At 16.8% G+C, this 15,016-nt stretch overlaps 3 protein-coding genes across 3 annotated transcripts; all 3 read left to right on the top strand.

The window, feature by feature from the left end:
• Positions 1-2,222: 2,222 nt before the first annotated feature.
• PADL01_0001500 (acyl-CoA synthetase, putative) lies at positions 2,223-4,667 on the top strand (the record flags this gene model as incomplete). The annotated part of the gene is made up of 1 exon (XM_028680466.1): positions 2,223-4,667. One exon carries the CDS (start codon positions 2,223-2,225, stop codon positions 4,665-4,667), a length of 2,445 nt encoding a protein of 814 aa, XP_028541244.1.
• Positions 4,668-6,715: 2,048 nt separating this feature from the next.
• On the top strand, positions 6,716-7,775 carry PADL01_0001400 (Plasmodium exported protein (PHISTb), unknown function; the record flags this gene model as incomplete). The annotated part of the gene is made up of 2 exons (XM_028680465.1): positions 6,716-6,781; positions 6,876-7,775. 2 exons carry the CDS (start codon positions 6,716-6,718, stop codon positions 7,773-7,775), a joined length of 966 nt encoding a protein of 321 aa, XP_028541243.1.
• A 4,197-nt stretch (positions 7,776-11,972) lies between these two features.
• Positions 11,973-14,564, top strand: PADL01_0001300 (acyl-CoA synthetase, putative; the record flags this gene model as incomplete). Its single annotated transcript, XM_028680464.1, has 1 exon — positions 11,973-14,564. One exon carries the CDS (start codon positions 11,973-11,975, stop codon positions 14,562-14,564), a length of 2,592 nt encoding a protein of 863 aa, XP_028541242.1.
• Positions 14,565-15,016: the final 452 nt, after the last annotated feature.

Here is a 15,016-nt window from a genome sequence, read left to right as displayed (position 1 = left end):
TATATCTTAGATTTTTAGATCCCTCAAAAAAATTATTTTAATAATATAAGAAAAAATATATTTGTGCTTCATCTAATTATATACACATATGTATATATATTATATTGTTATGAATTATTATTTATATATAATTTGTGCATGGGACTAGTGTTTTATTATTAATAAAAGTCGTCTTATAATTTAAATTAACATATTTTATTTATTTTAATTTTTTTTTTTCTTAATATTAAAGACAATATTATTAAATAAAAAAAAAAAAAAGTAAAAATAATAAAAGGAATAAAATATATGCATATACTATTTTTACATTAGAGTTACAAAATAATAATATTCTGAATCTTTAAAAAAATATCTACACGTATTTATTAGTCTTATGTATATCATTATAAATGGCTAAATTAAGCATGTACGAAAAATCAAAAAAAATATATTTTACTTAAAAACATAAATATTATTAATTTGTTTTGTATTTGTTTAAAAAATATTTTGATATATTATGTATAATTTTAACCACTTATGTTATTTGATAAATGTTTATATAACAATTTACTTATAATTCTTAGAAGCACATATATTATATACATATATATTATTTATATGTATGGTAAACTTTATAATTATTTTTATTCAATATATGAGAGTAAAAAATTAATTAAATATATACAACAAATATTATACGCATGTCTATATATATATATTATTTCATAAAAGGATATGTTAAATAAATATAATTAATAATATAATATAATATAAATTAATTTTTATTTAAATAAATTGATATATAATTATAATAAGGAATTTATAAATTAGATTAAAAAAAAGAAAACAAATACATTAATTAGAATATTTTTTTCTTTTCATTTGGTTTTCAATATGTTTTATGATTTATATTATGTAATAATATATATATATATATTACCATTAATAATATTATAAAAAAAAAAAAAAAAAAAATTGAATTTTAATTTTTATTGATTTTATGAAATAATATATTATTTATTATTTTAACATATGTCTGGTGTTTTATAATATTTGTATATTTTTAATGAATATTATATATTTTGTTAAATCGTGCTTTATATATTTATATATTTATTTAAATGCATATTTTATAATCGATCTTAGAACAAATCACTTTTTCTATATTAGTATATTTTATTTTTTTTTTTTTTTTTTTTTTTTTTTTCTTTTGTTTTTTTATAGAGATACATGTTTGCAATGTTTTGAATCACCATTTGTAGAATAAATAAATTTATAAATATGAATAATTTATATTAAAAAAATAAAATATTAATATAATAAAAAATATATTATAAAAAGAAAAAATACATGTATTATAATATATATTAAAAAGTTATATATTAACCAAAACAAAACAAAAAAAAAAAAAAAAAAAAAAAAAAAAAAGAGAGAGATGGTTCATATTTTAATGTACGTAAAAAGTATAATTTTTATAAAAAAATTATAATATCATCATTTATAAATTATTATTATGAAAATTATTGTAAGAAAAATTAAATATATTATATAAAATTATTTAATTATATAGGGATATATAAAAAATACAATATTTAAAATTTTGCATAACAAAAAAAAAAAGAAAAGAACAAAGTTACATAAAATAAATAAATATATAAAAAAATTAGTATACATAATAATATATAATTGAAATAAAAATATTTGTTATTAAAAAAATTAATACGTTATTCTATATATCGAATCATGTAACATTATGTTTAATAAAAAAATGAAACCTATTTTTTAAATTCGTTTTTCTTTTATTGTTTATTTATTTTCTCTTTTTGGTAGCATATGTGATTATATGTATATATATAATGTAATATATTTTTTATATATTTGAAAAATATAATATGAAAGTATAATAATATTTTTTTATAAATTTTTTTGTTTTTTTTTAAATATAATACATATAGTATTGTTAAATTATATAAATTCAATTTTTTGTTATTATATAATTTTTTTTAAGTTACACAATATATGAATTGAATTAATAATTATATTGAATAAGTGACAAAAATAAAATAAATTAATTAACAATATACAAATATATATTGTTATTAAAATGTAAGTTGTTATAATTATAAAAAATATTTATAAAAGAATTATATATATATATATATATATATATATATATATATATTTCATTTTGTTCAGTTTATTTATTTATTTTATTTTTATTATTTATGTAGACATATTTTGAAATGAGTATTATATATACTGCATATATTTTTATTATATATCTAATTTGTGTGTTACCTTGCATTAATGAACTTTTTCGTCGAAATAGATGCTACTCTGAAATATGTGAAAGATCAAAGGATAAAAATGAATCGAGTGTATATTGTATGAAAGATTATAAAGAGAAAAGTCCATTATTTGTTTATAAACATATTATGAAACTGTTTGCAGAACAATATACACTAAAAGGTGAAAAAATAGGGTTAGTAGAACATTCATGTGGGGAACCAGAAAATTATGTAACATATAATAATTTTTTTAAGAAAGTATTATCATTTAGTCATGCATTGAATACTTATGAAGGAAAAGGTATTGAAGAAAAAATATATAATGAAAAAGAAAATGGAGGAAAGTTTAGATTACTAGGTTTATATGGTAGTAATTCGATTAATTGGCTAGCTACTGATTTGGGTGCAATGATAAGCGGGGTGACAACATTAGTGATACATTCTAAATTCAGTTTAGATGTAATTGTTAATATATTGAATGAGACAAAAATTGAATGGTTATGTTTAGATTTGGATTTGGTAGAAGGTATATTAAATCGTAAAAATGAATTGCCTTATTTGAAAAAACTTATAATTTTAGATAGCTTAGTTAAATATAACAAAAAAAATTTAAATGTTGGAAAACACGTTGATTTAGATAATAATAATAATAATAAAAGAAAGAAAAAAGAAATTGAGTTATATAAAGAAGAAAAAAAGGATATTAATTTATATTCTTTAAAATATGATAATGAAAAATTAGAAAAAATTAAGAGCCTAAAGGAAAATTGGAATAAAATTGGAATAGATATTATAACGTTTGATGATATAACAAAGGTTAAATCAACCAATTTTAATATTAAAAACGAAGATCCTGATTTTGTTACTTCTATTGTGTATACATCTGGAACATCAGGAAAACCAAAAGGTGTCATGTTAAGTAATAAAAATTTTTATAATGCAGTAATATCTATATATTACCATGATGTAGTAAAAAATTATAATTTTGAGCAACATTTATCATATTTACCCGTATCACATATATATGAAAGAATTTATATTTATCTTATTTTTATGAATGGTGGAATGATAAATATATGGAGTAAAGATATGAAATTTTTTTCTAAGGATATAAGAAATTCTGAGGATGAAATAATAGCTGGAGTACCAAAAGTGTTTAGTAGAATGTATACCAATATTATAACAGAAATAAATAATTTATCAAGTTGTAAAAGGAATATAGTTAAAAGTATTTTATATTTACGTAAATTATTTAAAAATGGATGTTTTAGTAATTTTCTTGAAAGAATTACAAATATATCATCTAAATTGAGAAATAAGATAAACCCCAATATGAAGGTTATATTAAATGGTGGTGGAAAATTGTCGGCTAAAATCGCTGACGAATTACGTGTTTTATTAAATATTAAATATTATCAAGGTTATGGATTAACCGAAGGTACTGGTCCTATTTTTGCTCAAAGTATGTATGATGATAATTCAGAAGGTATGGGAGGACCTATATGTCCTAGTACAAAATATAAGGTAAGGACATGGGAAACATATAAAGCAACAGATAGATTGCCAAAAGGTGAATTGTTAATTAAGAGTGACTCTATATTTAGAGGATACTTTTTAGAAAAGGAAAGTACCAAAAATTCCTTCACAAAAGATGGTTATTTTAAAACAGGTGATGTTGTACAAATTAATGATAATGGTTCTGTAACTTTTTTAGATAGATCAAAGGGTTTGGTTAAATTATCACAAGGAGAATATATAGAAACTGATTTATTGAATAATCTATATTCACAAATTTGTTTTATAAATAATTGCGTTGTTTATGGTGATGATTCAATGGATGGTCCACTGGCTATCATTTCCGTTGATAAAGGTTTATTTTTCAAAAGTTTAAAAAACGATAATATGTTAGAAAAAACTGGAATTGATGAAAAAAATTATTTAGAAAAATTAACCGATGAAAATATAAATCATAATATTTATGTTGATTATGTTAAGAATAAAATGATGGATATTTTTAAGAAAACAAATTTAAACAGATATAATATTATTAATGACATATATTTAACATCCAAAACATGGGATACAACTAATTATTTTACTCCGTCATTGAAAATAAAAAGATTCAATGTATTTAAGGATTTTTCCTTTTATATAGATGAAGTTAAAAAGAAATATGAAGACAAATTAAAAGGAAGTAATTTAGATAATAAAAATAAGGAAAAAAAGGAAGATGAAAAAAAAAATGATCAAAAAAAAGAAGAGAATGATTCAAAAAAATTAGAAAAAGCGTCTGTTTCTGAGCCACATCAAACAATAGTAGGAATACATCAAGGTTTAGAAAATAAAAAGGTAAAACTAAGAGCAGTAAATGGAACAAGAGAACTGTCAAAAAATAAATGAACAAAAAAAAAAAAAAAAAAAAAAAAAAAAAAGAAAAAAAATTGAACTAATTTACCTTAAATGAGAATGATATGTTTTTTTATTTTTTCTGTTAATTTGATTTTATACACACTAAAATAAACATAATGATATTATTTATTTCATTTTGGTTAAGTTTGGTTGAAAAAAAAAAAAAAAAAAAAAAAAAAAAAATTTATGAAGAAATTTTTGTATACATTACTTTTTAAATTATTGTTATATTTTATATCAATGTTTGTATATAATAATTTTTCTTATTATATAAGATTATCATGTTTTTATATATTTATTAAATTTATTTGTTTATATATATAAAAAAATATAAAATTTTAAATTATTTTGTAATTTGAAATATTTATATTATAATTTTTATTATTATAAATTTTTGTTTTTATTTATTTATAATTTTTTTTTTTATGTTCAAATTTTTTTATTTTTCACGCATATATTTGTTATTATTTTATATTATTATAACTTATATATATATATTGAAAATATATTACATTTTTTGGAAATATTAATATGAACAAGAAAAAAAACGTTATGATTAATTTAAATATTTTTTAATAATAACCTTAAAAAAAATTAAATAAATAAACCTTATTATATAAAAAAAAAACAACACACTTATTTATTATTCTTTAAGGGAAAATAAAAAAAAAAAAAAAAAAAAAAAAAAAAAAACATATTATGTTTAAAATATATATCATAATAAAATACTATAATATAATTATTAAAAATGACAATTCAGTCAAATTATTATATTATGTTAATGTGGAATTATCATATAATAAATTTTAGACATAATATATATACTATTTCAAAATATATAAAAATTTATAAATAATTGTATACAAAAGGTTAATGCTTAATATAATATATTTTTATAATATACAATCTTATACAATACATTATATTAAAATATATTATACCAGGTATAGATTATTATTTTTTTGTTTTTAATTTTAATAGTACTATTGTTAATTAAATGTGATATATATATATATATATATATTTTTTCATATTTAATATATATATATATATATATGGTTTTGGTTTTTTATATTGATATTGTTAAAAGTTTTATATATATGTATATTTTTTTTCATTATTATTACTTTTACTATTATTTTCTTTAAATCATTTTATTAAATATATTTTTAAAATTATAAAATATGTAAGAAAATAAACGAAAATTACAATGGAGATATTCTATGTATTTAAATGTGGACTAGAAATATTAATTTATTTTTTATTTTTACTTTTATAAAAATAAATATAATATTTCAAAGTATGAATATATATAGAATAAATGATTTAATATTTATAAAAAAGTATTTTCAAAACACGTATTCTATATTCTCTAAGGTTTTAATATTTAAAGTATTTATATATAATATATGATGTATATATGATTTATATTATTTGAGAAATATTATTCTTTTTTAAAAGCATGCATTGTGTCTTTAATTTTATACATATTATATGATAATTTTTTAAATAATATTTATTTAAAAAAGAATAAGAATATAGAAGAAATATTATTATTAAATTAATAATATATTATTTTATTTTATTTTATTATTTTTTTAAATTAATAATTTTATTTTTATATTTTATGATAATAAAAAATTATTTAAATAACTATATTTCGTATTTTTCTTTATATAATATATATATTATATATATTATATATATGTAATAATTTTAAATTTCATAGTATTAAATTATATTTCTTTTAATTTTTTTTCTTTATTTTATTATAGTTTTTTCTTTATTGTAATATATTTTTCTATTTTAATTTATAAAAATTTTGTTTATATTATTATTAATATAAATATATATATATATATATATATATATATATATATATATATATATATATATATAATAAATTATATATATTTTGATATTAATTTGTTTATAAGCATTTGGATATTTATAAATATATAATATAGTTATAATTATAATATATTTTGCTCTTTTTTATATTATTATCTAATTGTATTATATTTTTTCTTTTATTTAAAATGAATATAATTAAAAATTACAAAATTAATTTATATTTAGTTGTTCTGGGAATTGTACATGTACAAGTAATTTAATATTGAAATATCTATATACATATATTTTTATATATGAATGTTATGTTTAATACATTTTTTTTTTTTTTTTTTTTTTTTTTTATAGTTTAATTATGATGGCTTAAATCACTCTGTGTCTCCAATTAAATTCAATTATAATATATGCAATAGGATGCTGTCTACCAATGAATCTGCTGATGTTGTTGTTGAGACACCAACTGAAGAACCCTTTAATAATAAGAATGAATATATTGATGAGAATTTTGAAGAATCTTTTTATTCTAAAAGTGGAGAACAAACAGTAGAAGAATTTTTAAGTAAAATAGGTGATAATACTACTCAGGGTTTTGGATGTTGTTTAGTTAAACGTGCTAACAGTTTATTAAGGTTATGTAATATTAATAAGGAGGTTATCATATTAAATGAGCATGATATATTAAGTCAATATCTTAATGGAGATGTATCAAATATATTCAATGAAAATAAAACATTATTTAAAGATTTATTGAATAAAGATATATGTACTACATATGAAATAAATTTTGATAAAAATAGTGAATGCACATTATTAACAAATAAAAATGATTTACAAATAAATAAAGACATATTATTATTGGGAGATGAATCTGAAGAAACCAAAAAATTAATAGACATATGGAAAAGGGTTTTAAAAAATGAGGAAAGCAAAATTAACCTTTTAAAAAGAAATTTATATAATCAATTTTTGAGACTAAGAAATAGAAGTAGATTGCCACATGATAAATTGAATAACATATTAAATGAATGTAATATGATAATTAAGAAGTATAGTAATAATTATGATAAGACTATTAATGAGATTTTTAATAAATGGTCAACTGTTACTCCTCATAATATATTTGAATTTAGAATATTTGTAATGGCTTATAGATTATCATGGAGAACTTTAATAAAAGATTTACATACAGAATATACAAATTTATTAAAAAGTTCATTTAATCAAAACATGGAAAGGAATATAATTTAATATTTCTGTGTTGCAAATAAGTAAAATATATAAGATTACATGTAATACATGAAGGAATATATGAAAACATAAATAAATAAAATAACATATATATATATATATATATATATATATATATATATATATAAATATATCACAGAAAAAAAAAAAAAACCATTCTATATATAATATGTAACGTTTTATACATGTATAGTGTGACAATCATAATATTTTAATTATTTTTATTATTTGTAATATATCGGGTAAAAAAAAAAATAACAAAAAAATAATATATGCTTATAAATGGTTTATAACACATATTAATAACTTAAGGAAATAAACATATATATGTACAGACACATATAAATATACAACATATATATAATATGAAATATTATATTATGCATATAAGTGAATAAAATGTGAAAATAAAATAAATGATATATTGAATATGCCCCATTATATATTTTTATAGAAATGTATAATATGATTATGTTTTATTTTTAATTATATTTATGTTATAAAAGATTTATATGAAAAATATTTTATACAGTCTTAATATATATTTTATTCTATTTATTATATACTATTTTTATTGTGTGTTTTGTTTTATAAATTTATTAGAAATTAGTTTATTTGATGTCTATAACTTTAATTATATATCATAGTTGAATCAATCTTATAATATTATAATAACATAGATAAATATATATAATCTTTTTTTTATTCATATTGTATTTATATATAAAAGCAATGTTATAGTAAATCTGTTAAACTATGTTGTATGAATATATATATGTATATAAATATATTTATTCTTCAAAGGTTTATATTTTTCTTCGAAGTATCCATATTATAGGTGTGTATATAAAAGAATATGTAATAAATTTTATGTAATAACATGATAACGTTTAGAAAATATATAATTTTTTGTATATTGAAACAATTACTACTTAATGTATAATATATTATTATAAGGCAACTAAGTTTATACATTCAATTTATTGTACTTTCATTTTCTTATTAAATATTTTTAATTTTCTAATATTTACGTTAAAATACACATGTTCATTTATAATGTATTTAAAAAAAATAAAAATCATCTTTATGTTTTTTTTTTTTTGTATAAATGATTACTTCTATGATTAAAATATATTGTAAAAATATATTATTCATTTTTCTATCTCTCTCTATATTTATGTATATTATATAAATTAAAACTATATTTGCATTTATTTAAAAAATTCTGTTGTATAAATATATATTTGTACTTTTTGTTTTAAAAAAAACAATTAAATACATTTATGAGTAATTCCATGTTATCTTTTTATCACTATTTTATTTATTTAATTATATATATATATATATATATATAATAAGATATATTGAAAAAAATACATGCAAATATTTTTTATGTTGGTCATATGTTATATATAAATAATGTATTTAGCAATATAGAATACATTTTGAAAATGTTTTTCAAAAAAATAAAGAATACTTATTTTTTTATTTAATAATAATTAATAAATGACTTTTTTATAAGGTATTTATATTATTCTTGAATTTATGATTTGTACATTTGTATACATATACAAAAGAAAACAGTATATTTTTGTTTAAATATTATATTCTTTTATTTATTTTTTATAATTAATTATAAATATATATATATATTTATATATAAATTCTTTATTTTTTTGATTGTTACACTATAATATATAGTTATCTCATATTTGACTATTTCTGTTTGTTTGCTGATCAAATTTATTTTTAAATTAGTCTTTCATATCAATATATTATTTTTTTATTTTTATCAATATAATGTTAAAAAAAAAAAAATGCAAGTATTTATTAATTTTTTTTTTTTTTTGAATATGATGGAAATATATATATGTGTGTGTTTTTTTTTATAACAATATATGTTTTGTTTTTATAATATGGTTATTTGCATAAAGAGTAATTTAAATGTATGTACAGATGTGTATTAAAATGAATATAATTATAAGTATATTTGTTATTTATATTTAATAAGAATAATGTATATATAATATTTTGCAATGTAGGAACATATTAACACATATATATAATAAATATTATAATAAAAAAAAAAAAAATAAAATAAATATATGTATAAATTAAGGGAATAATATATGTGCTAACTACTTGAATCATTCATAATTATAATATATATATATATGAATATATTGTATCATATATTTTTATATTATTTGTTAACAGTAAATTGTAATATATCTTAAGATTTATTAAGTTTATTATGAAGAGTTTATACTATTTATATTTTTTTCTATACAGAGGAATGTAAAATAATATTAATACTTATTGTATGTTTGTGTTATTTTATATAGCAACGATTTATTATATTAAAAAAAAATATATAATATTTGAATATATATTATATATTAAAATTAAATTCCTAAAACTATATTTTAAAAAAATTGAAAATAAAGTTGAAATAAAGAAATATGGTTTTTTATAATTAAAAAAAAATATATATTTGTATATTACAAAAGTTTAATACTATTTTAAATTATGTATTTAATGTATTAAAACTATACAAAAATATATAACTATATATTAATTTATTTATACTTTTAAAATCATAAAATATTATAAATGTAATTAAAAAAAATGTTCTATAAAATTTTGATGTTATAATAATATCTTCATATTAAAAATATTATTATCTTTATCACATATATAACATCAAATAAGAATAATGAGAACTAATAATATATTTTATTATATAATATATATCCATAATATATATATATATATATATATATATATTTCTATTTTTAAAATAATAATTATTAAAAAAAAAGTAAAATAATATATATAAGTATATTATTTTTGCTTACGGAACAGTATTCAAAAATTTATAACGTTCAAAATATCTTGAAAAAAAAGAAAAATTAAATATATAGAAATAATATAATTAATAATATATTTATATAATATAATAACATTTAAATATGTGTTTATATAATATAATTTATTTTTAAAATTATTATTTAAAAAAAATAATAATCTAATGTTTTTTAAAAAAAATTATAAAAATATATATATATATATATATATATATATATATATATTAAAATAATAAGTATACTAAGAATAAAAAAAAAAAAAAAAAAATATAAATAAAAATTAAAGTAATAAATAAATACTATATATAAATTAAAGATTCAACATAGAATGAAATATACATCATATACATGCAATAAATTAATAAATAGAAAAAAAAAAAAAAAAATAATACATTATGTACGAATAAAAATAAAATTTTAATATATATGTATACAATAATATTTTTTGTATAACGAAAAAAAAAAAAAAAAAGGAAAGATTAAATTATATCATTAGAATAAAATATATTATAATTTATATATTTTTAATATAATTGATAAAACGTTTAAAAGTTATCATTTATATATTTGTATTTATTTATTTTTTTTTTTTTTTTTAATTTATATTTTATTTGATTTTTTCTTTTTTTTTTTAATAATGTATTGTTGTTTATTTTAATGTTAAATACTACCTTAAATAAAACCATATACATATATGATAACCTATATATATATATATATATATATATATATATATATATAATGTTATAGAATAAATATAAATTTTACTTAAAAATATCATGGAAAAAGAAATATTCTAAAAAAGAAATAAAGCAAAATATTTACTACTATATATTAAGAATACAGAATATATTTAAAAAAAAAAAAAAAAAAAAATTACTTTAATTGAATTTATAAATTATCTATAGTGAAAAATTAATTTTTGTTTTATATTTCTTTTATTTTATATATATATTTGTTAAATATTTTTAAATTATTATTTATTTTTAATTCATAATTCTCTAATAAATTTTATTTTTATTAATAATGTATAAATAAAATATACACAAATTTTTAAAAGATGAAACATTAGATGATATAATATAATATATATATATATATATATATAAAATACATATTTGAAAATTTTTAAAATTACATAGAAAATATATTTTTTATAAGGAATACTATATTTGTTTCATATAATATATTGAATCATAAGGACATTATGTATTCATTTTTTGTTCTTGTTTTTTTTTTTTTTTTTTTAATTTTATTGTAGAAACTTAAATATAATAATACGTTGTATATATATATTTGTATTAGATTGTCAATGTTCTTATAGAACAAGATGAATATTTTATTAAGTTTGTTTTTGTTTGTTATATATGTATTTTATGTTTTACCATGTCAAACACAACCTACTAATAGAAAAAAGCGTTTCGCAGAAATATGTAAAAGTGCAGAAAATAAAAATGAATCGAGCGTATACTGTATGAAAGATTATAAAATGAAAAGTTCAATATATAAATATAAACATCTTATGAATATTTTTTTAGATAAATATAAATTAGATAATAATAATTTGGCAATAGTTGAGAATTGTTGCGGAGAAGTAGAGAATTCTATAACATATGGAAATTTTTTTAAAAAGGTGTTATCGTTTAATCATTCTTTGAAAACATATGAAGGTACAGGTATTCCAGAAAAAATATATGATGAAGAAAAAAATAATGGTAAATTTCGACTATTAGGATTATATGGTAATAATTCAACTAATTGGTTAATTACTGATTTGGCTTGTATGATGAGTGGCATTACAACATTAGTAATTCAATCGAAATTTAGTATAGATATAATTGTAGATATATTAAATAGTTCAAAATTAGAATGGTTATGTTTAGACTTAGATTTGGTTGAAGGTATATTAAATCGTAAAAATGAATTGCCATATTTGAAAAAGCTAATAATACTAGATAATCTAACTAAAGGTAGTAAAATGAACGTACAAAATGAAGAAAAAACTAATGGTTTAAGAAAAAGTAGTAATAAAGGAAGTTATAAAGAATCTGGTAAGAGAGAAGATACCATTTTGGCTTCCTTAGAATATGATAACGAAAAAATAGAAAAGATTGATGTATTAAAAGAAAAAGCTAAATCAGTTGGGTTAAGTATTATCTTATTTGATAATATGACAGAGAAAGAAGTGATGAATGTTACAATTCAAAACGAAGATCCTGATTTTATTTCCTCCATTGTGTATACATCTGGAACATCTGGTAAACCAAAGGGTGCTATGTTAAGTAATAAGAATTTTTATAATAGTGTAATACCAATAAGCGATAATAATATGTTAAAAGAATATTCTCTTAGAACACATTTGTCATATTTACCTGTATCTCATGTGTATGAAAGAAATATGGTTTTAGTGTGTTTATTTTTGGGTATAAAAATTAATATATGGAGTAGAGATATTAAATATCTGAATGATGATATAAGAAATTCTCAAAGCGAAATAATATTTGGGGTACCAAAAATATTTAGTAGAATGTATACAAATATTATGACCGAAATAAATAACTTAACACGTTGCAAGAAATGGATAGCAAAACAGGCTATAAATTTACGTAAAGGTAATAATAATGGAGGTTTTAGTAAAGTAGTTGAAGGTATTACTTCTGTATCAAGTAAAATTAAAGATGTGATAAATCCAAATATGAGTGTAATTATAAATGGTGGTGGAAAATTATGTCCAAATATTGCTGCTGAGTTAAGTGTTTTACTAAATATTAAATATTATCAGGGGTATGGATTAACAGAACTTACTGGTCCCATTTTTTTACAAGATGTAGAAGATGATAACACTGAAAGTATGGGAGTACCTGTTTCTCCTAGCACAAAATATAAGGTAAGGACATGGGAAACATATAAAGCAACTGATATATTACCTAAAGGTGAATTATTAATTAAAAGTGATTCTGTGTTTAGTGGATACTTTTTAGAAAAGGAATGTACACAAAATTCTTTCACAAAAGATGGTTATTTTAAAACAGGAGATATTGTACAAATTAATGATAATGGTTCTTTAACATTTTTAGATAGATCTAAGGGTTTGGTTAAATTATCTCAAGGGGAATATATAGAAACTGATATGTTAAATAATTTGTATACACAAATTCCATTTGTAAATTTTTGTGTCGTATATGGTGATGATTCTATGGATGGACCATTGGGAATAATATCTGTGGATAAGTCTTTACTTTTTACAAGTTTAAAGAATGATAATATGTTAGAAAAAACTCGAGTTACTGAAAAGAATTATTCAGAAAAATTAATTGATGAAACATTAAATGAGACTATTTATATTGATTATGTAAAGAAGAAAATGATGGACATTTATAAAAAAACTAATTTAAATAGATATAATATAATTAATGACATATATTTAACATCTAAACAATGGGATACGAATAATTACCTTACTCCAACATTAAAGATAAAACGATTCAATGTATTTAAAGATTTTTCTTTTTATATAGATGAAATTAAAAAGAAATATGAAGACAAATTAAAAGGAAATAGTAGTTGTAGTATGAATAATGGTAAAAATGGAGAACAATCAGAAGAAAATAAAAATGGAAATAACAATCAAAAAAACAATCAAAATAAGGGAACATCCAAATCACATTTGAATGATTTAAAAGAAGATGAATTAAAATCTGAAGAAGATGATGTTCTAGAAGAAGTTCAAATCGCACTTAGAAAGTTCGAAGACAAGAACATATCTCAAGCACATCAAAAAGCATTAAGAAAATATAGTGCAACATCTATGCGAAAGGAAATAGATCGATCATTATTAAATAATAATGAAAATGATAATGACGTAAATGGGAAAAGAAAAATAATACAAACTTCACCAGAAGAACAACAAGTAAATGCATAAATATATAGAGGTATTTACGTGAGTAAAAATATATATATATATATACATATATATATATATATATATATATATATGAACAAAAAAAAAAAAGAAATATGGAAAAATTAATCTTATATTTTGTTCAAATAATGTGAACAAATATATTATTTTATTATTATTATTGTTTTTGTTGTTGATTTGATATATCAATTTTTTATGTATTTGTTTGTTTGTTTTTGTTTTTTTTATGTGTTATATATAACCTTTAAATATTTTAAAATGATTACATAATAAAAATATTAAAAAAAAAATAATATTCCTATAATTTATTGAATGATATTTTTGTCTTTTTTGTATTTTTTTTTTTAAATTATGTTATTTTAAATAAATAATTTTTATGTATTTTATATTATATAAAACTCTTTTTTTTTTTTTTTTTTTTATTATTATAATCACATATAATTGTACATTCT

This window comes from Plasmodium sp. gorilla clade G2 (assembly GCF_900097015.1).
Source record: "Plasmodium sp. gorilla clade G2 genome assembly, contig: PADLG01_00_2, whole genome shotgun sequence".
Taxonomy (NCBI): Eukaryota; Apicomplexa; class Aconoidasida; order Haemosporida; family Plasmodiidae; genus Plasmodium; species Plasmodium adleri (nom. inval.).
This window is presented reverse-complemented; position numbering and strand designations above follow the sequence as displayed.